Source organism: Sphaeramia orbicularis, chromosome 21 (assembly GCF_902148855.1).
Source record: "Sphaeramia orbicularis chromosome 21, fSphaOr1.1, whole genome shotgun sequence".
Lineage (NCBI taxonomy): Eukaryota > Metazoa > Chordata > Actinopteri > Kurtiformes > Apogonidae > Sphaeramia > Sphaeramia orbicularis.
The window spans coordinates 21585933-21609901 of NC_043977.1; the positions used below are offsets into that span (position 1 = coordinate 21585933).

General features: G+C 36.1%; 1 protein-coding gene across 2 annotated transcripts; it reads left to right on the forward strand.

The window, feature by feature from the left end:
• The first annotated feature begins 17560 nt into the window (after nucleotides 1–17560).
• On the forward strand, nucleotides 17561–22916 carry tank (TRAF family member-associated NFKB activator). 2 transcript variants are annotated; one of them, XM_030123990.1, is made up of 8 exons: nucleotides 17561–17724; nucleotides 18901–19042; nucleotides 19224–19332; nucleotides 19464–19534; nucleotides 20403–20461; nucleotides 20550–20689; nucleotides 21204–21598; nucleotides 22234–22916. In XM_030123990.1, the coding sequence occupies exons 2-8, from the start codon at nucleotides 18944–18946 to the stop codon at nucleotides 22378–22380; spliced, it is 1020 nt and encodes a 339-aa protein (XP_029979850.1). In that variant the 5' UTR covers nucleotides 17561–17724; nucleotides 18901–18943; the 3' UTR covers nucleotides 22381–22916. The 2 variants fall into 2 exon arrangements, with proteins under 2 accessions (XP_029979850.1, XP_029979851.1); XM_030123991.1 differs by having other exon boundaries at nucleotides 17564–17724; nucleotides 20571–20689.
• The last annotated feature ends 1053 nt before the right edge of the window (nucleotides 22917–23969 follow it).

The following is a 23969-nucleotide window of genomic DNA, read 5'->3' on the forward strand; positions in this document are numbered from 1 at the left end:
AAATATACAACTTTATTTTTACTTGGTCCTTACTTCGACTATAAAGTGTTATTATAGTTTCGAGGTATTCTTGCCACCACTGTTATTGTTTGTCTATTAAAGGATGCATACCTTACATTCCACCGTTCTGCAGGTCCGGCCTGTGATATTCTGTCAACTTTCAGGAGATTTTTAACTATAACTCGCATTAAACATGCAGAGACTCATATTAGAACTTTCAGACAAAGAACTACGGTCATTCCTAATAGGAGTGAAGTATTCCAGCTTGTATAGAGGCACATTTCAATACATCCAGAGTAAACATAAATAGAACAGAACAGAACAGAATAGAATAGAATAGAATAGAATAGAATAGAATAGAATAGAATAGAATAGAATAGAATAGAATATGTGCATTTCTCTGGGTCAAGATAAAAAGCAAAGTCAAAGAAGTGAAGAGAGAGAGAGAGAGAGAGAGAGAGAGAGAGAGAGAGAGAGAGAGAGAGAGAGAGGTGTGGGAAAAAAAACAAAAACAAAAAACAACAGATATGAGAAACTACAATCATTCCTAGTGGTATAGTGAAGTATTCCAACTTATATGAAGGCATATTTTACTACATCCAGAGTAGTGAATAGTAACATGGAATACATGGAACATGGAATGGAACAATAGTAAACATGAATAGAATAGAATAGAATAGAATAGAATAGAATATGTGCATTTCTCTGCGTCAAGATAAAAAGCAAAGTTCAAAGAAGTCAAAGAGAGAGAGAGAGAGAGAGAGAGAGAGAGAGAGAAAGGTGTAAAAAAAAAAAAAAAAAAAGGAATGAGAAACTACAATCATTCCTGGTGGTATAGTGAAGTATTCCAACTTATATGAAGGCATATTTTAATGCATCCAGAGTAAACATGAATAGAATAGAATAGAATAGAATAGAATAGAATAGAATAGAATAGAATAGAATAGAATAGAATATGTGCATTTCCCTGGGTCAAGATAAAAAGCAAAGTTCAAAGAAGTCAAAAAAAAAAAAAAAAGAGCGAGTATGAGAGAGAGAGAGAAAGGTGTGTAAAAAAAAAAAAAAAAAAAAACAGATATGAGAAACTACAATCATTCCTAGTGGTATAGTGAAGTATTCCAACTTATATGAAGGCATATTTTAATACATCCAGTAAACACGTCATATTCCACATGACCATCATAATAGAATAGTTTCCCCAAATCAAGTTAAAAAGCAAGATTTTAAAAAATTTGAAAAAAGGCATAATCATTTTTTTTAAAACAAACAACAAAGATAAAAAAACAAAATTCAAATTCCATTATAAATATTAGAAATATACATCATATATTCACCGTTTAGGTCCCAGATGACAACTCATTGTCAAGAATTGCCCATATTGCACATTGTCATGTTGAAAGAATATGACATAACGAGAAGACATTGTATGTGTTGAGATATGAAAAATGTTGCACGTTTAATATGAAATATTGTACATGAAAACACTGTCATCCTCTGCAACTTTAATTCACCAAAAAACCCCACATAGTTTGACAAATGCACTGGTTTTACATGCTTGTTTTTATCAGAATCAGAAGGTTAAATGTGGTTAAATGATGACAGACACCTCATGGAAGAACAAAATAGGCTATAAAATAGGCTATCAAGATAATTAATGTGTGATGTGAAACACAGCATACTGAGGATATATTTATTCAGGTATAATAATTATCTGATAGTTACAATAGAAGGGCTCTAAAACATAAAGTACAAGGAAGCATTTTAGTGAAATGTCCCAACATTCTGAAATTTAGCTAGTGGTATTGGTTCTCAAAATATAATGAAAACCATCTCCATGACTGGACTGGATATTTTAGTAAACGGATCTTTTAAACATTGGGTATTGTGTTTTTTTGTTGTAAGATGTGGCTTTTATTATGGATTGTGTGTACTGAGACCTTATTTTGAGTCATGGTAGGGGTTGTGGTGGTTTATGTGTTTTTCTGCATATGCGGGGGGAGGAAATTATTGGTCCAGGTAACAGAGACGTGCTGGGTAATAAATCAAAAGCAATCTACCCACCACTGTCACCTCTTGATTGGAAAACCAACCCATGTGGCAGAAAATGTGAATTAGTGGTGACCTTCAGCAAGAGTCAGCCACTAGAACCACTGTCCAGTTCTGTCTCAGGTCTCTTCAATCAGTTTGATTCTCCGTCCAGATGTCTGACCAGTGTCTGCTGGAAATAACAGGACAAATAAAGTCCAAATTAGATATCTCTTAATGTCACCAATCTGTATTCTCTTTCACACATGCCCTATAATAACTAGTAAGAGCACAGCTGAAGGAACCTATAATTATTACTGCTTTAGCTGAATGGTGAAAAAAGCTCCCTTAATATCCACAAGAGTGTCTTATATTAAATGCACTGGGACAGTATGTGACAGATCATTCCCAAATGAAGCCAAAGGTCACCATTAGAGTGTGCAGAAGAGTTTACCCAGCCAGTCAGTGGGTCAGGATTAGGAAAGAGATGGAGGTCTGATTCAGCACTTTGCTAAACAGGGGTAAGGGGGTGGGGTGGGTGGGGGGGCATTGGAACCACCAGCTTTTATGAAGCATTCAAAGGAAAGGTTATCTCTAATCTCTGCTTTTGTACAGCGTTATGTTTATAAATCCAGTCATGAAGTAAATAATCAAATATTAAAATGTAAATCAACAGTTATAACAAATTAACATCAGAGTCAAAACATATACCATTTAAATATGAAGCATACAGTTTAAAAAATAGTTGTTGTTTTTTCAGTGGACAAACAAACTAAATATTCAGAAAGTGTACCATTCCCCAGTAAGAGGCTTCGTTTGACTATAGATACAGTTTTAGATCGCACATGATCACTCAAACAGGCTCAAACATGCAGAGATGCAAAGATTACAAGACTCGACACAAATCTAATAAAAACACAGACGCACATCTGCAAGGTCACACACTGGGTATTTCCAAAGGAAATAAGAAAGGTTACTCAAGGACACTTTGCGCTACTTGTTCTTATAAGTCTTTGAACTGATGTGTGTGAAAGTCTGTCTGTAATAAATGAACAAAGAGTTATTTTTTTCGTTTGGTCCTTAAGTTATAACAGGAATTGCAGCGTCTTTGCAAACATGAAAAAAGGCAGTGTTTCACATCACATCCTCTTTTGGTTTAGATTCCTGAGTAGTACCACCACCACCACCACAATCACTGGTAAACAGTTTTAGCAGCTTCAGGAAGCTTTTAGTAACAGCTCTGTACTTTCCTGCCTGGATATGAGGGTTGGGCTGTGGTCTACGCACCCTCTCTTTGGCACCAGAGTCATTTCCCTTGAATCTTGACTGGAAATTAGCCACAACAGAGAGCTATGTGTGTGTCACACATACAAAAAAGACACATTCACAACTATGGCATCCAAAAAACGAGTCACATTACTACTTCTATAATGATCAATTTGGGATTATCTTTAAAAGTCTTTGAAAGAGATTATATATTATAACACGGTTGAAATGACTAAGAGGTTTGTCATAGGCACCCCAGGATAACTAGTCTCCATGTGGTACATACTGCAGTCTACTCCCTGTTTTATGTGTAACATTCTAATCTTTTGGCATCATTACAATTGGTAAATGCAGCAATATCATAAGGAAAAGTCAAAGTATCCACAATATTGTTTAGGTATGTTGATTTGATACAGATTATTATAATGTGCTTCTAAAAATGGAGCAAATGAGTTGAACATATAGCTATTAATACACATTAAATACTATTTATCTACAGCACATGTATGCCCCATACTCTATTTAGCACACACTCTCTTATAAATTGAGGAACCCAAATTGAAATATCACTAAAACATCTGATTTAAATTGTTCACTATTATGGCTCATAAATGTCATAATAAAAATAAGGGTTTGCCTGATGGAAACACACACAGATTCTTTGATGATCATATTTATTTCTTCCAAATGTTTACACAGGACAATTATAACACTGACTGTAGGGTGAATATTTATTTTAACCCATAAAGACCCAGTGCTAATTTTGTGTCAATTCCCAAAGGAATTTTTCTCTGTATTTAACCTTTCTTAAGTGATTTATCACCATTTGTTATTATCCTCTTTTTTTGCATTTTTTCAGTGAAAATCAGGTATTTTCCCATATTTAATGTACTGATAAGCATAGATGTTCTTAAAAGATCAGATTAAAGTTGAGGGTTATTATATCAAAAACAGAGAAAACTGAAGAAAAGGTGACTTTTTCTGCAAAGATATCAATAACTGAATGTAAACAAATAAGTGTCTCCATCCACTGTCATCGCTCAACCTTCATGGGTTTTACTAGTCAATCAAAGTTGTAGAAGATGACGGTGTTTCCACGGTAACTATGGTGCCTATGAATGTCCAAATGGATCATATCTCATGACCAAGAAAAGATGACAAACTGCATTTTACACCAATTATTTTCATGGATTGATAAAATTAGTGAATCAGCAGTTATTAAACATTTAAGGTCAGTAGATGCTTTTGGCTGCCAGTGGCTGTTTGGGTCTTTATGGGTTAATATTCCTCACATATTCTTTTTAATCATAAAGTGGCTGGATATTTTTTTTCATGACTACATCATTAAACAGTTTTCTGATTACTTTAGAATTTACACGGCATGGAAGGACATGCTTGACAGCAGCAGTAAAAATTTTATTGTGGTGCTTTGCCCTCATTTTGCTCATGTCAAATGTCCTGAGAATGAGAGTCATATGTGTACAAAGCCAATTCTTTTAGGCCTGACACTGACATAAAGAGCAGCGCCACTAGGCTGTTTCATTGTGTGCTTTCTGCTGCCAGGCAACTCTCCAAACTTTATTGTAAACATTGTTTAGCGCTGTTGAGCCTCAGCATAATGCTATTGTCCACATTCAGACCAGTTAATGCTTTCACCTTAACAATGATGCTAACTTTACTTTGGTGGATGCACTATTAATCACCACAGAATTAACTTAATAAAATGCATTCATTCACACTGATATGCTGCATTTTGTTGAAATGCTTCCATGTATTTTTTTTTTCTTTGGTACCTGTATGTTTTACTTGTCAAATATTTATTATTCCTGAACAAATATATCCTCAGTATGCTTTATTCAAAACACAACACAGTCACAGGTTAAATATTTAGATGAATACATGGAGTACTCAAATTGGAAAAAACAAAAATCAAGGGGGATGGTGGATTCTATCATATGGGGACAGATCATTTGTGCTGATGACAGCACAGACGGTCCCCCCCTTTCAGAGAAAAATCTTCTTTTACGTGCAGCCATATAGAAGAAGGCGGGGTAATGAGAAGCTTAGGCTCGGTTAGCCAATCACAATGCAAAATGCAAGACAAAAGACCAATGAGCTTTCCTTATCATAGTGAGCAGCCAGAGCCGTAGAATGCTCTGTGCACGGCCCGCCAATCTGTTTCCACCTGAATACACCTGAACAGGAAAACAGAGATTTTCTGAAATCTCTACTTTGGCCGGAGTTTTCAGAAACCTTCGTTTTTAGTGGGCGTGGCCATCATTGTTGTGTAAATGATAGGCGCAAACGCAGACAAAAATCTGTTTTGCCAGATTACTGGCAACATGAAAGCGGCCCCTAAATGTCAAACCTAACCTAACATTACGTCATTGCTAATGAAATTGTTAGCTAGCTAACATTAGTTAACAAGACAGAAAATGTAAGCTCCTAACATAAACGTTAGCTGTGTTGTTATATCACAAGATTCTACCTTTGGCGACTGTCGTGGGCTATTAAAAGTAATGGATGAGATTCCTGATGCTTGACTAACCTGTAATGTTATTCTTTGACTTTTTTTTTAAACCAGAGGTCCCTCAGAGCTTTGTCCTCCAGGTCACTTGACCATGGTGTCGAAATTGCACCTGCACATTGGTATGATGCTTACTGACGTCGATCAAAGAATAATAATACTAGAAGCACTCGGAGAGCGCAGACCTCCGCCAAGGCTGATCAGTGGCCCCCCCTGTGGGCCCCCCCCACGCCAAGGAGGTTATGTTTTTGCCAGGGTTTGTTTGTTTGTTTGTCTGTTTGTTTGTTTGTCCGTTAGTGTGCAACATAACTCAAAAAGTTATGGACAGATTTTGATGAAATTTTCAGAGTTTGTTGGAAATGGGCCCCCCCGTGGGCCCCCCCACCCCCGATCACCACCAAAATTTAATCATTTCTTCCTTATCCCATTTCCAACAAACCCTGAAAATTTCATCAAAATCTGTCCATAACTTTTTGAGTTATGTTGCACACTAACAGCCAGACAAACAGCCAGACAAACAAACAAACAAACCCTGGCAAAAACATAACCTCCTTGGCGGAGGTAACTAGAAGCACCCACCCTCGATCACCACCAAAATTTAATCATTTGTTCCTTGTGCCAGTATCAACATTTCCTGAAATTTTCATCCAAATTCGTCCATAACTTTTTGAGTTATCTTGCACACAGACAGACAAACCAACGCCGACAAAAACATAACCTCCTTGGTGGAGGTAAAAATAAGAAATAATGTTGTGTCACTGCATGTGTGTGTCCCCGCTCACCCACAGTGTTTTAATCAGTAGATACAAAACACCCTAAATGTTGAAATAGCAGGAACACCACTTTCATTGATAAAATAACATAAGGGATGGAAAGGGGGGATGGCAGTTTTAGAAGGGGGATGATTTTGATGGGTTTTATGTCAGGGAGGATGGCATCCCCCCTCAACTTGAGCACTGATTATATGGATGGGAAAAATAAAAAAAGACGTATGGATATTGGGGATATATACATATAATACAATTACACAGGGATGCCAGGAGATTTGATACATATCTTTCCTACACAAGGTGATTTTATTGTCTGTATTTGGTTCAGTTAAGGACACAGGGCAAAGTTAGGGATAACTATTAATTCTGTTATTAATGGGTGACATGCTCCTCCTCATTAACCACAGAGGAAGGCTTACAATTATACTAATGCTTGTTTAGTCCTCTGCTAACACGATAAACATCTGAGATCAATCGTACCTTCTAGAAATAACAAATAGCTCCATTCTTTACCCTCACTTTCTCAGGGGAAGTGTGTGAGTAGTAATTTTACCAAAAAACATGATTTCTACCTTATTCAATGACATATATTGACAAATGCATGAGCTTTTTCTGCTGTTTTCTATGTTGAACCTCAAGTGTGCTGCTGATAAAATTTTTATGAGCTGAAGTAATGAAGAGCGGCTCTTGTGTGAGCTGTGATGCCTGTAGGTCAGCTAGGGACTTTCCACTTTAAACCTCAATTGCTCCTTCACTTCTAGTTTTGTTCCATTCACACTGAATTTTGGATGAATCTGCTAATATATCGGTTCAGTTACAGTTTGTAGCCTGCATGTCAGTACAACTGACCTGTAGTCTGCTTGGTGATATAAAAGACTGCTCTGTGTTTGGTCAGAACATGTTTTAAGACAAGTCTATGCCACAACTGCAGCAACATACAGTAAATCCACCTTTTAGCATAGTGTGTTTGTACAGATTATAGGGATGACTTCTATATGCAGTCGGCCCACTGTTAATGTCCCACATGCTTCATCAAGTTCCACTAATCCCTTCAGAAAGTAATCTGTAGAAACCAACAAACTCCACCTTACCTCTGGAATCCTCAACTTTCCCATGAAGACATATAAGTCCAATGTGGCATTTATTATTCATATTTTTCCATCATATCTGTTATTACATCTCACAGTTGACACCGTTCTTTTCCTCATGATTGGTTTTTGTTTTCTTAAAACCTTTATAGTTTTGCTAATTATCATTTCTGTAATATCTGAAGTAACACAATATGTAATTGACAATTAAACAGATATTCACAAATGTTGATTTTAAAGCAAATTTGTCTGGTTGATATACATTGTTTCTCATGTCATGTAGACTTCACATACATTTTATTCAATACATTTTGTTCAATGAGAGGTTTGTGGTTTTGTTCTTGCGTAACAGGAACAGGGAGAGAACTTCCTCTCACTATCAATCAGGAAATTCTACCACCATGCAGGAAAGCGTTTTTGCAGTTTGTCTGCACGGTTAAAAAAAAAAAAGGCAAAAGGCAATGTGATAATACTATTGGAAAATAGTCACTACAAATGATATTTCATGCTTGTTATTCTTCCAGGAGTTTGGCATGCAAGAAGTTATTTAGAAATGAGTAAAGTCAACATTTGGAAAATGGCCCTCGAAGATACAGAATATAGAATTAAACTGTGTAAAATTCTCAGTCCTACAAAGATTTTCAGAATATTCATCTCCACCCCATCTTCTTCAAATAGCAGGAAACCCCTGAGGCCTCGGCCAAAACAATACTGTGTGCAGCTTAAGCTTTGAATGGAAACCTAACTCATTCACTGGTCTGCTCTCAAGTCTTGACAAATTGTACCATTACATGCACACCAACACACAAACTGCACCATTGACTGTTTTGAAAACACAATGAAAATTAATTGATAAAAAACATACTTCTTTATTCATGATGATATGTTGCAGTGACAATATGTAAAAGGGAAAAAAAAAAAGAGTTTGCGTCATTGTAACTTCTATCTCTCTGTATTTCTGTTCTCATTCCTGACTTTATTCAGTTCTCCGGACAGTAACGTTTATCCTTCTCAACCTCTTTCTGTCTTCTGGCTGCTGAAATCTGATCTCTGTGTGTTTCCCCCTGCATTCCTCCCCTGTCCTCCTCCCCCTGCATGCCAGAGTCCTCAGCTCTGCCCTCCGTCTGATCTCAGGTTTCTGCAGACCTACAGCACATTGTTTATTTTGCTAGACATGGGGAAAACATCGATGGACCCTTCAGCGGTTCAAGATTTACTGCTGAGTTAAAGCCTGGCTCCAGTGTGATGTGTAACAGGGCCCTTCGTCCATAACCCAGGGCTTGGTATCCTTCTCACCACCTTACAAAGGACAATGGGATGGTCTGCCTGGGGAATACTACATTAGAAGATCACATCAGTGGTGGTATTGTGCATACAAATAACCCACTCGTCCTGCTAATTGTGGCGATGGCGTGCACAGATCATTCAATGAACCACATACACCCGTGTCCTCTAATGGACAAAGGGCACAAACCACATCTGATCCCCTCAGTTGTCTTCTCTAAGATGATGCTGGTAAAGGACTCTACATTTCCCCAGGGATCATTTCTGGTGAAATTTATGAGTCTTCCCTGCATGATGTCTGCTTGTAAGTGGTGGGGGCAGGATATTAGACAAAAAGTGCTTTGGGAGCTTCATTCCTCAATGGAAAAACACGTCTCTGTTCATTTTATGTCCTCAACAGTTTGTAATTATTTTAAGCAGCTACATATAACTAGAGAGTTGGCAACAGTAATTTATTAGCATTGCACTGCAAACACTTTTTCTGTACATTTTTTTTTTGTTTGTTTGCTCTTCCAGTTTGGTTTTTGATATTAGTTTTACTTTTTAATGAGGAGAGCCTTGACTTGTAGGAGCTTAAAACTGTCGGATGAAAAGATGCATTACATGAAATATGATTAAAAAAAACATGATTTATTAAAGGTCCAAAAAAGCGGTAAAATCATTTCAGTCTTGTATTTGTTATTTTACTTATAAACATTTCATTTCAATTCATTTATTTCGTTCATGGTTGTGCATTTCATCAACAGACATTCACAAATCATCAGGTGAACAAACATATACACACCCATGCTCTAAAAGGAGCAGGATGAAGAAAATCTTATTTTTCCTGCCCCCCTCTAAACAATAATAGCCTTAATGGTTAGCGATACACAACTAGCTATAAAATCATACTGTATAAAATCAGACAAACCAAACAAAATACATCCAAAGATAATACAAAATGAATACAAAACCAAATGCAAAACTACATGTCCAGGAAGTACAAAACAAACAAAACATAGGTAAATATATACCTGACGAAATGATGCAAAACAATTACGATACCAGACCAAAATAAGCAAATAAGTATTACACACAGAAGGGAAAATAGTATGAGCTGATTTTATCTACCTTTTCTTGTTATATTGCTCATTATAGTGTTTGGTCAGTTTTTATTTATTTAATTTTATTTTATTTAGCCCTTTATTATTTTATTTCCATAACTGTTTTCACAGTTAGCTTCAAATTCCATTTAATTTAATAACCCTGCAAACAACCCGTGCAGTACATTTCTGTCCTCATTTTTAACCCCTCATTAGTAATGTATGAGATATTGAAGTGCTACTGTGGTCTCAGTGCAGGAAATGCACATATTGTTGATGGAAATACTCCACAGTGACATGTAAGAAAGTTAAACCTTGATGACAAATACGCCTTTCAGCCTATCTGATTGTTGTGGCTGATGGTAATGCATGGTGCAGCTCTGTGGAAGTGTTTTATATAATTTATGAGTCACTCAAGAGAGGGTAAAGAGAATGCATTCAGTACTTTCTTTGGAAAAAAAAAAAATAAAGAGAAAGATATATTAAATGAGTAAGAGGAGAGAGTGGCAGAGAGATCAGACAGAGCCGACTGCCACATGAAAGGAATCATAGTATTCATAAATCTGTCTCATCGAGTATGGACTTTTCTGTGGTTTACTCTCACCCGGGTATGCCAGGTAGAGGCAGAGACACTTCTGGCAACATTTCACAACCTGAACAACTGGCTAGATAAGATTGTTTTTTCTGTAAAAGTTTTTGGATGTTGGAGAAATATGCAATACTTGAAACTAATCATATACCTGAAAGAATGTGGCATTTTAGTTGCCCATCAGCACTCCAACGAAATGATATTTTTGTTTACTGCAGACACAAGACAGAGGTTACATCAGATCGCCATAAATTTTGAGTTCAAAGCAACCATGAATGATATGTGAAACTCCGGCCTGGTGTTGTCTTCCTTAAAGGAATTCTCAAGAGTTTTATCTGAATTGGGGTTGTTTGTGGCAATCTGGGTGTTTAAGTCATTCTCAGTAGGAGCAGAGGTTGAGGTTGGAATGTCAGAGAGGATTAGAGACGACAACCTCTGAAGTCATCCTAGAGTGATCCCGGAGGAGCCAGGCTACTAGAGGCCTACTGCGCTGGACTGTTCAAGATCTGCAGCCCAGATTAGTTCTAGTTTTGAACAGAGGTGGATGACGAAATGAGATGTTTTACATAAAAGTACTAATACCGTACTGTGGACCCCACTAAAAGCAAAAGTAAAAGTGGTCATGGAGTAAAATGGTGATGTTTTAGATTTGCATTACTGTTGCATTCACTTTATGTGTTTTAGATAGATAGATAGATAGATAGATAGATAGATAGATAGATAGATAGATAGATAGATAGATAGATAGATAGATAGATAGATAGATAGATAGATAGATAGATAGATAGATAGACCATCAAGAGTCATCAAAAACAATGGTTATGCAATCAAGTACTAACTCCTGTGTGTATCATGTGACTAAAACAGACAGAAAAGAAAACATAGAATGCCTAAAAGCACTGTTTTTGTCAGAACAATGACATAGCTATTGATTAAAGAACTTTAGTGATTTTGGTTATTATCAAGAAAACATGGAAAATGTCTAGATATCAGCTCTTGAATTAAATTCTTATGAGCTGTTTTTGTTGTTATCATTGTATTTGTCCAAACAAATGTACCTTTAGTTGTACCAGACGTTAAAATGAACAAGAAACTGAAGAAAACAAGGAGTGGTTTAATAATTTTTTTGCAGCTGTAGATAGATTATGGCATATGGCATCATATTCTCTGTATCAGTTGATACAGTTGAAGATACAAGTATTGAACTGTATTCTGAAAAGTAACTACAGGTGTGAGACCAATGTAATAGAGGTGAAAGTATAATGTTTTCCTCTAAGTGACGTAGAACTATGCATAAAATGGAAATACCCGTGCCTCACCAGTTCGATTCCATGGACTCGTAGGGAAATTGTTTGCTGATGTGCCCTCGAGCAAGGCACTTAACCTCCCATTTGCTCCAATTGCGCTTGACATGGCGGTCCACTGCTCCTGGTCTGCAGTGTGTGGTGTGTTCCTGCATGTTCAACTAGGGATGGATTAAAGGCAGATGGTCAATTTCAGTGAGTTGATGAATAAAGATTCTTCTTCTTCGAGTAATTAAAATGATACTTAATAAGTGCAGGACTTGAGTAAAGGTTGATTTCTCCACTGAATAACAGATAAAACAGACAGGTATGTACTGTATTAAATGACATGGGCTTTCTGAGGTCAAAATGAGCCCTTAACCTTCGCCTCCTGGTAATGGTGAGGGAACAGCCAACAGACGCAGACACTAAACAAATTCTGACATAAAATGACATCACTGATCATAAATAGTACCAGAACTGTAGTAAAAGATTCCAGTTTAATTCAGTATTCATTTGAGAGAAATATTTGATATTGTAAGAAATTGAGAAAAACCCATTTACAAGTGTTATTACTAAGAGAAAATGTTTAACCCATAAAGACCCAAACAGCCACTTACGACCAAATTAACCACTGATTTAAACTGTTTAACTGTTGATCCACTAATCCTATCAATACATGTAAAGAACTGGTGTTAATGTAGTTTGTCATCTTTTTACAGTCATCAGATATGACCCATTTGGACGTTCAGAGGCTCCGTAGTTACCATGGAAACACTGTCATCTTCTACAACAATGATTCACAAGTAAAACCCATAGAGTTGGATCAATGACAGTGGATGGAGACACTGGGTTAATGTTCAGTTAATGATAGATTTGACTGAAAAAGTCACTTTTTCTTCTATTTTCTCTGCTTTTGATGTAATAACCTTTGAATTTACTCTGAGTTTTAGAAAACATCTACATGATCAGCGAATTAAATATAGGATAATACCTGTTTACACTGAAAAAAAAAACCAAAGCTCAAACTAAAGAGGATAATATGACAATAAGTTGTGATAAATCACTTAAGAAAAATTAAATATAGAGAAAAAAACAATTTGTGAACTGCCACAAAAGTACCACTGGGTCTTTAAGGGTTAAACATCCACAGATAGGTATGAGTTGTGTTTTAAATAGTGCAAGATTTACATTTATTCGCTATTTGATAGATTCTGAAATAACTATTAATAATGTCAGTTCTTTGCATTTCACAGACAGTGTCAATGACAATGTCTAGTTATGACAAAATAAAAGGACGAAACAAAATGCAAATGTCACTTCAAATCATCAAAATTACACATTGACAATATATACACATCATTAAACATGACCTTTCTTATTGGGTTGCATGAGCGTCAAACAAAACAGGTCTTGGTTAATGGACCCTTGTTCTCTGTAAGTCACTCTTAGCTGCCATCTACTGGTTCCTATAAAAGCCAGAGGTGACGCAGTTCAGAAACCTGAAACTTAACCATGTGTTGTCATACAAACTTGTCTGCATAAAACGATGTTGATTTGCAGGAATGTAAACGACTGGGTTCATACTGGGGTGAAAACCTAAAATAAATAGTGATAGAGACTGAACTAAACAAAAACCAAAATGGCATTTAAAATTTTAAATGATGGAAATAATCATATTATTCTGGAAAAATAAGCCATTTGGTTATTGATAATTATCCAGTTTATGTCTTAAGCCCAAATCTTAAGCAGTTATAAAACTTTAACTTAATTAACAGTGGTTATTAATACTACTGTTTAATAATAATAACTCTAATAACTCAAAATAATAAGTAAAAAATCCACCTAAAAACTCAAAATTGGATCACATATTGGTCCTGGCAGTTCTTATCATGGACTGTATATTTCAGTCTTTGGTTCTTGCTGACTTCGTACGGACTCCACACCACTTAACATAACGTGCAGCTAATAACGTGTTGAAACTTAACCACAATGTGAACTTTATCTTCTGTGGTAAACATTGTGCCCACACTTGAATTTTTTAGCCGTATACATCAGCAGAGGGCATTGTAGCTCATCAAAGCACACCTATACTAACTGCTTAACAATTTGTCCTTCAACTGTCAGGGTATGTAACACAGAATGTGCATTTTTTTGAAATAATATATTCATTTAAATTATATGCATGCATTATCTGCATTTAAATCTGCAGAATTTTGCAGGAAAGTGGTCATTTATTTATTTAATTTTGTTTTCATTTCATCATTGGCAGTGTTGTTTTTGTCATGTGGCAAGTAAATACACTTTGCTTGGAGGGAGAAATCAAAACTGGAAATTCCTTGTTATTTAGTTTTCTTTGCAAAGTGGTTTCAATGTCCTGGGGAGAGACATGGAGAGACGCTGAACTGAGTAAGTACATGTGATGTGGTTTTTGAATGAAGGTGTTATTATGTGGCCTTTTAAATGACTTTGGTGCAGCTTATTTTCATGTTTCATATTCTGTAAAATCTGTTCCGTGTTTCTCTGTTCAGTCGTGAAACTATGGGGGCTTAAAAAGTGCATCTAGCAGTTCATCCTGTCATCTTCCTTATCTGCAAGCAGCTTTGAAGACACATGTGCTACACACTTTAGTAGATTAATGCCCCTAATACCTGAGAGTGATGTTTTTTTTCTTTTTCTTTCGCTAAAAACACTGTACTTTGCAAAAGTCTTAGACTGCCTTCAGCTTTGTTGTTTTTGCAGAGGTGTTAATGAGTATGCATCTTTAGTTCTCAGTATCTTTATTAAGATGTAACAAGAAAATGCAGGAAGTACATGCACTTTATCAGGGCTCAGTGGCTTCTAGGGGTAAAACTCAGTATTCAGTGTGACCTCAAGTTGGATTTAGCACCTCTAGAACTCTCTTGGGTTGACTGTCTGGATGTTTTCTCAAATAATCACGTGGTTCATTACATCAAGCTTCTTGCTGAATGTCCCAAAGCATCAGTTTATTCATTTGGAGTCATCCTCTATGTATTGTGTTACATTATTGTATATATGGCTGTTGTTTTGCACTTTTTTTCTCTATTTGTTCTGTTCATGCTGCAACAAATATTTTTCAATCCTGGGATTGTTAATGTATTTATCAATAAAGTATTTCTGAAACTAATGTTGACGTCAGACTTTTACACAATACTGGATGTTGATTCAGAGACTGAGAAATGCAGATGTGTGGTCATTATAACTTTGCTAAAACAACAAACCTGATGATGGCCTGTGACTTTTGCATGAGTCTAAGTTGTATGGCAGTAAATGCAAATTTCACTCCAGAATAAAGGTAGTGAATCTTTACCAAGTTTGAGTCACTAAAAACATAACTAACAAGTTAAAAAGGCTTGTTAGTTTTACTTTCCAAGATACAGTCTTGGGTTAAAATGTGAATTTCTGTGAATTATTAAGAGAATGGGTTTTACTCAAAAGGAAAGTTTGCCTCAGAGTGACCAGATCTACTTAAAAACACTGTCTGCATGTTACAGTACATTAACATTTCAGATTCTTTCTACAGGAAGATTTAAAAATCTATTTTTTAAATGTACATAAACCAATATATACAGCGATGAAAAAAGGTTTTTGGACACCTCAAGCATTTGCGAAATGTTTCATCGCTGACATCAATGACTTAAGAATCAGTCTTAAGTCAGTGAACTGTGCCCAGTATTGTTCTATTCTCCAAACCCACATGCCCCCTTCTGCACATGCTCTGTTCCATCAAGGTCAAAACTGGATGTTATAGCAAAATAATGAAACACATCCAGGGCATCACATGTTGACACTGTCAAGAATTTAGTTTAGTTTTTTTTCTTCTTGTTAGCATTTTTTTAATTAATTAAAATGAAATAAAATAGATAATAAAAAAAATCATTTGCATTTGTTTGGGTTTCTGTCTGCCTTATCTTTTGAACCACAAAATATTTTTCTGCAAATATTTCCTCATAATGTTTGAGATTGTGTCAAAAAACTTATTTCCACTACATATAAGTGTAATAACACTTAATCACATACATTGAAAACCTGAACTAACCAGCACTTTTGTCATTTATTTTTACATTTCATCTAATTAATCTATGTAAAAAAAAAAAAAAAAAAAAAAATCTCAGAGGCAAAAAATTTCTAAAAAAAAAAAAAAAAATGTAGATCAGGGGTGTCAAACACATGGCCCGTGGACCAAACCTGGCCTGCTAAAGGTTTTGGCATGCGGGATGAAGTTGCAAAGTGCAAAAGGTGAAGGATATCAAACTTATTCTAGTTCCAAACTCCAAACTTTTAACAATATTACGCCTGTTACACACTGTTGTGTGCATCTGTAGATCTGCTGTAATCTGAAATGCACATGTATGAATGATAAGTTGAGGCATAATATTGTTAAAAATTGCACTTCACTTTTCAGGTTCTTCAGGTTATTGACATTTTTGTGTGAAAGGAAACGTTTTCATAACTGAATTGTACCTTTTTACACTTAAAGAGAAAAAAATTGAGTTTATTTGGTCATAATAGAATCATTATTTATCAGAATCATTATTTATCAGATTTTTTTTTTTTTTTACTTTTTTTTTTTTTTTTATTTTACAGGTCATTACCCTGCAGGATATCAAATTTATTTTAGTTCCAGACTCCAAACTTTTAACAATATTATGCCTGTTACAAACTGTTGTGTGCATCTGTAGAGCCACTGTAATCTGAAATGCACATGTATGAATGATAAGTTGGGGCATAATATTGTTAAAAATTACACTTCACTTTTCAGGTTCTTCAGGTTATTGACATATTTGTGTGAAAGGAAACGTTTTCATAACTGAATTGTACTTTTTTACACTTAAAGAGAAAAAAAATTGAGTTTATTTCATCATTACAGGATCATTATCAGATTTTTAACTTTTTTTTTTTTTTTTTTTACTTTTTTAAAAATGTATTCATTTTTTTTTTTATTTTACAGGTCATTAGCCTACAGGGTATCAAACTTATTTTATGAATGAATGAATGTTTTTATTATTATGTCTTGCATAAAGAACATGCCCAGCCCTTACATGGGCTTATAAGACACCAAAAATACACACCAAAAATCAAACACCAGACAACAGGCACAATAGATATGAACAAAACAAAATACTGACCTATTTAAACACATCTGCCGCTTTTTCCAGGCTTTACAAACAAATAATGCTAATTTATAGACATTAGAACTAAACAACCATTTCATCTTGCTCCAGAACATATCATTATTTATCTGCTTTTTTTTTTTTTTTTGTCTGTTTTACTGGTCTGTACCAGATCATCCTGGGCTGTAGTGGGCCCTGAACTGAACTAAGTTTGACTTCCCTGTTCTGGACCAATGTTTCCTTGCAGGACAGTCTTTTAAAAAAGTGTTTTTTGCTTGTGTTATAGAGTCTTGTTATACTGCACAGTTTGCATTGCTTCGCTGTTAATATTAGTGAAGAAGTATAGAGTAAAAGGATCACATAATACTGTTAGTTTGGGTCTAGTTTTCACATGCACAGCAGTCGGTTTGCAGACGCGTAGGTTGGAAGAACCCTCAACCAGCTAACCACCCGGCTCTCCTCGCGCTCGTCGCTGATAGGCCGGGTCCGGTAGAAGGCGGAAGTCTACAGAGCAGGGGGATTCCCCGAGGGAAGTTCCCAACTCGACCAGTCGATGTAAAACACACAGAACCATATCCTCTACTGCGCTTCGGAACTTTGCATCTCAAGATTAGGCGACGGCGCTGCGGTGGTGTCAAAACAATAAAGTCGACTTAAGCAGTTATTCGAATGAAGGTAAGGAGGCTGTTCAAGTGTGGATGAGAGTTAAACCCAGATATGTTGGCTTCACCCACCGGTTGAATGAGCCAGACTGTTAGCTAGCTAACTACTCACTTAACGCTACAGTTAAAAGAATACGGAACTTTGTGGACTAACTTTTTACACTATCACAGCTGCTTTTCGGTAGACTTCAACCTGAATGTTACTGTGCTTTTGTCAGTCTTGTGTGTTTTGCTGTGTCTTCATCTAGCAGCCATTGGTGTGTGTGGTGTAACTGACAGGTAGCTTCTGTTACTATGACATTTATTACACTGCCTGATCACTGTTTCATGAACACCCCTGGACTGGACTGTCGTCATGCTCTTTCACTGTTTTGCAACCTTTCACCACATCCCCGTTAACTATTACAACACAACTATAATATGAGCACAGTCTTTTTCACTTGCTTTTTGGTTATTCATGACTGACACAGGACAGGAAAAGACAGTATCTATGTGAACAGTAACAAGCTTGCAGGGCAGAATTTTGCAACTATAGTCTTGCAGTAAAATCCATTTTATCACGTTCTCTTGCATATTTTGTATGTACATCTGTAAGGGTACTGGTTGTTGCAGTATGGATGTAGTTTTTTATGTTTATAACCTGATAGGTCATTGAGTATTGACAAATTAGGAAGTTCACATTTTGGCTCATTACTGGTCATTACTGGCCTCTAGATAAGTAACGTACCAACTCAAACTGACTTGGATTTTCATTGCATTAGCTGCAAATAGTCATTAATATTGATATTACACTTACAATTGGCCTTCAAAATCTAAGCTGTTGTCATTTGTGGTAGTTGTGTTTATTCTACTATTTGCAAAGTAATTGTGAGATTTCAGTGGTGCATTTTAGAAACGCACATGTATAAAATTGCATTTGCATTGTGTCTTTGTTTTAACTTAGCTGTTTCAGTGCATTTTATCTTCTAATTTCTTATGATTCACTGTTTTTATATTGTGTAGTATTTTATTTTGTAAAGCACCCTGAAATTCTAGTTTTGAAAGGAACTATAGAAACACTTTCTTCTTCTTTTTAGTATTATTATTATTATTATTATTATTATTATTATTATTATTATTATTATTATCATCATTATCTTTATTAATATTAATATTATTATTAAATGTATTATTATTATTTCATTACCAGGGCTCATGTCTGCTGTGTCAGTAATGATTGTGGAGCACACGGTATGGAAAGAAACATCGGAGACCAGCTCAATAAAGCTTTTGAAGCTTATCGCCAGGTCTCCATTGAAAAGGACATTGCTAAAAAGGAACTTCAACAAATGGTAAAAGTGAAAAACTTTGTCAAACTTTAAATGAAATGAAGAAAATAGCACTTATATAATACAAACAGTAGCGGAGACACACGCATTGCTTAGAAGTAGCTGACTTGCATAAAGTGTGTTTACAGTTATGTAGATCAGATTACATTTTTTTGCAAAAATAACAAGAACCTCACTTTTACAGACTGAATATTACGAGGGGTACACACAAAAACTCCAAAAGCAGATAGAGGACCAGCAGAAGTTGATTTCAAAACTTGAAGCTAAATTGTCAGCAACGAGGCAACCATCAGGTTAGTGAGACATGTCAGAGTCACTGTCTGCTTTTTTTTTTATTGCACTCTGAGTTTTAAGATTCAAATAAATTCTGTAAATAGACTACGCTGAATGAACTGACTGTTAATTTGCACTCTTATTTTCAAAGGAGAAATGAAATGTGAGCCTTACAACCACCTCCTTGAAGGGGCTGGTCCTTATAGGAAAATGCAATACTCGGTATGTTTACGTATGTTTATTGTGTCATTTACTTTCTGTGTCAGAGAACCGTACAAATACAAAGTTGTGACTCCAAAACTGTTTTTCTTCATCCTCACCTTTGCTCGAACCTACAGTACATGCAGCTTCCTCTCACATACACATAAGCACAAACAAAAATGTTGTTAGTACTTCTGCATGTCGCTGCAGTTGTGTCAAAAAGGATGTTGTAAAGAACACACTATGCCACTAGCCAATGATCACAGTGAAATAAGGATTAACAGTAGTGATGAGGCCCTAATTCTAATGACATGACAACTCGTTGGCAATTTTTGAGCATTGTCTCAGCGGCAGCATGCAGCCTCTTCTGGCAGTAAAGCACAATATTTCACTAGTTTGCGTAGTTTTTGTGAATAAAGTGTTGGTATCAAACTGTTAATTCAACAGCTCCCAAGTATTTTGCAGACATTTTTGTATTAGTTAACTCAAAGTCTGTCCTTTCGCAGGTATTTGCATTAATAATAATAAACTGTAATGATCCATATTGTTGATTATTTAACCCTGCTTCCATTTATTTGTTTTATTTATGCATTTTATGGAATGTAAAACTACATTCCTTTTTTGATAGTATGCACCCTCTATTTTGCTCTATATCGCCACTCAAGGTGTGTCTACTTTTACTTCACCAGATGGTGCTAGAGGATAATATCGCTGTACAGTTCACATTACACCAACCTGTGCTCTGCTGCTCATTATTTCAACAGTCAGGAAACATTTCTCACTGCTAAATTGACATTAGTACTGTGTAAACAAAACTGCAAATTTATTATCAATATGGCCTTGGATCATTTTGCTAATAGTCATATTCATGGAATGTGTCATTTTTCAGGAGAATATGAGCACTGTTCCTGTGTCTCCTAATTTTCCAGTCAGTAGTGGCGTTGACTGGTACGTGTCTCTCCTTTGCACAAAGACTTTTTTTTTTTTTTTTAAATCACAGACATTAGTGTTACAAAAAGCATTTTTTTTCCCTCAGTACTATTTGTGTGTTTATCAGTCAGGAGATGCTGGATGCTTTTGAAGCAATTCAAGTTAAATTCCGGCAGATCCGGTCTCTAACCAGAAGACAGAAAGATCACCTAAAGAGATTTCATGGAGGAAATGATACACCAAATGGTAATATATTAACATTTACAGCAATACTGTCTCTTCTTTTGAAGGTCTGAACCTAAAACAAATCAATTACTAAAAATTAAACATGTTTATTTGAAAGTGGTTTGTATCTATAATATTTTATTAGGTAACTATCTTTGTTTTGTACTTTATGATTAGTAGGCTGCTCCATGTTTATTAGAGTTATATTAGAGTTGTACACAAATGCCTCATCATCCTTTTGAACCATGTCTATCCAACTCTGAAAAATAACCCAGACAAACACATTTAATAATTCCACAGGCATGATCTTCTTTCGCAGACCAGTTGTGTAATTAATGTTTCAATATAATCATTTTTGGAATAATTCATATAATTTGTGATCAGATTTTTTTTTCTGTTGTATACATACGTATTGAATGGACCAGTATGTGTGCAGTTTCTCAAATTGTTGCCAAGCTTTAACATCCTTCAAACCAGCACTGGAATATCTCAGCGTGTCAACTTAGACATCTCATGTTTTTCTGGCGTCTGACAGATCAGCAGTTCTCCATGCCCATCCAGTGCACAGACCGTACAGCAGAGGCAGAGAGACCCTTTTCTTCAGCACTAAGGTCACCAGTGGATATACCACTCCCGCCTACGTCTCTGGCGTCCCGCGGTGCCAGCCCTGAAGACAGGGATTTAGACTCTCTCACCAAACTCAGTGTCAAATTCCCGCCCTCTGCGGACAGTGAATACGACTTCCTGAACAGTGCTCCAGAAAGACACATTGATCTGACCATGGCCATGAAGCTGCCTCTCAGTAGTGTTCCCACCACACTGACAGAGGAGGAGCCCGTGGAACTGCCCATGCCTTTTGTCTACCCAACATCCCCCTCCCACTCAACATCATCCTCACTCTCCCAGGAGAGCGTACGGGGACCCCAGCAGGTGAGAATCACAGGAGAAGGTCTGAGAAAACTAGTAGCAAATTATCAGTTTCTGATTGGTCTTTGCTAATGGAGGAGTGAAACAGTGTGAAGTCCAAAAAAATCTCCTTGGCTTAACTAGAAACGTATTACTGTGTGCTGATTCTTTTTTTACTTAAGCATGGATGCTCTGGTTATATTTGGCATATTTGCTGGAAAGTGTGAGCCAGATGGAAGCACATTACAGTGTGTGAATCTGATGAAACAAGTATGATGGTTAAATGGAGTATTATTTGCTGATGTGTGTAAATACCTAATAAAAAATTGTGAATGACATGTGATAAGACGTACAAGTCGGTTGTGTTTTTTATACTGTAATATGATTATATCCGTGCATAACATCAACATGGGCATTTGTAATATGCATCAATGTTTTGATATGTTGGATAAACACTTCAATAGCCAGGTAATTAAACATGTGAGATTTTGCTGTTGCTGAATAATATTTCAGACTCCTGGGTTGACATGTTTTGTATTCTGTAAAGCGACAGATACGTCATTCTGAAGGCCAAGTGGTCCAGCATACTATAATATGGTGAGTGTAAGTATTATTTAGTGTATGAATAATATATTGTTGTGTTTCATCCTGCTCTGCAGCCTCTCTGGAGCCCGGGGACAGAGCTGGCAACGCCTCAGAGCAGCAGTCCTGATAAATGTGCTTTCTGCTACGCTGTGGTTCCTCAGGACCAAATGAACAGCCACCTCTACTTGCATTTCTCTCATAAGACTGAGGCCAACAAGTGATAGCGGAAGCAGAGACTGACGGGCCGACACCACAACTATTCCCGAGACTTACTGTGTTCATGGTCGAGTCATGCCTGCCATGAAGTACATGCGCTGTACTGGATCTGAAATGACACTGCAATGAGACTTGAATTCATTTATTTAATACTGAAGAATTGAATGGTACACTTTCTTGCCCATTATATTTTTCTAATATCTCACTGAGATTTTACTCACTTTAGTACTACACGATGATGATGCACATAATATGGCATATATGAGCAAATAAAGCCAACATTTACTCTTTCAGCCTTTATTGGTTAATCGATCATAATTTGTATGTTCATTAATATGGAAATATAAGACAGGGTGGGATGAATATATAACATATTCACACATAAAAACAGACTATGGAGAGGATGTGAATGTATTTATTAACTTTCTATAAATATTGTAACATTTGGATGAATATATACATAACAGTTTCCTTGTTTTTAAGCAAATGAGGTCGATGTACATTTGCATTCATTTCTGGTGAAATATAACACCTTTGCTTTTTTTAATATTGTATTATATTGTGCATTCACTCCTTATATGAACACTTTTTTAAGTGGATTACTTTCCAAACTGCATCAATTCAACTAGTTTGACAAGCTCTGTTTTAACATGAATTCCCATCCTGCTGCCACATTGTAGCCTCAAGCCAGGGTAATTTAAGGCAGTTGTACCGAATGTCATTGTAGGTGCAGAGATGGAAGTATTTCTAACTTTCAAATCAGTTAAAAAGTTATTGTGCCATATGTTCATTAAAATAGCCTAAACAGATGGTAACACATACCATTATGCACAAACTCAATATTCAATTTGATTCCCAATTACCTGGCTATTTGTATATTAATACACCACTTTAGGCATTACAAGAACAGTTTATTTATGTAGCTGTATTTATTTGAATAGATTAAAAAGTTAGACTGTGTGTGAAGATTTAATATTACTTATTGCATATTACATATTTGACAAAGACTGAACAATGTGTGCATGGAAAGACATTTTTGAAAGAAAATGCAGTGTATCTTGCATGTCTAATATTCAACAAAACCTGGGTTATTTCAAATAGAAGAAGTAGTGTTTTACGTCTGTGGTGTTTATTCACACTTTTGCAAAGAATTGTGGTGATTTGAGGTATTTGGTGTGATACTGTTTGAGGAAATGGGGACGCTATGTGTGTTGAGACACATCGTTGCACAGAGAGGACCTTGCAGCCCTTCAGCTATGGGCTGGTAACACATATGTTGGGTAGATGAGGTGGTGTGAAGACTGCAAAAAATGTTTTTCCTCTTTAGCGTTTGGTATTATCAATTACGTACAATAATCAAGTGCTGCTTAATAGACTGATTGATATGTTGTTTCAATCACAGCTGATATTTGGCTGTGAGCATCTCAGTGCTTCATAAATAGCTCAGAAGCGTGTAAAAACGTGATGTTGTAATGCTATCAACTATTCCTAACTAATGAGTCATTAGACTGGGATGGAGAACTGCAAGTGTTTCATATGCAATCCTAAAACACACCACGTCATCTATGTGAAGGATAAAGATCCAGTTTAAATG

Coding starts and splice junctions, on each gene's coding strand:
- tank (XM_030123990.1), top strand. CDS start 18,944: ATGGAAAGAAACATCGGAGACCAGCTCAATAAAGCTTTTGAAGCTTAT. Junction 19,535..20,402: donor ATAGGAAAATGCAATACTCG/GTATGTTTACGT, acceptor GTCATTTTTCAG/GAGAATATGAGCACTGTTCC. Junction 20,462..20,549: donor GTCAGTAGTGGCGTTGACTG/GTACGTGTCTCT, acceptor TTTTTCCCTCAG/TACTATTTGTGTGTTTATCA.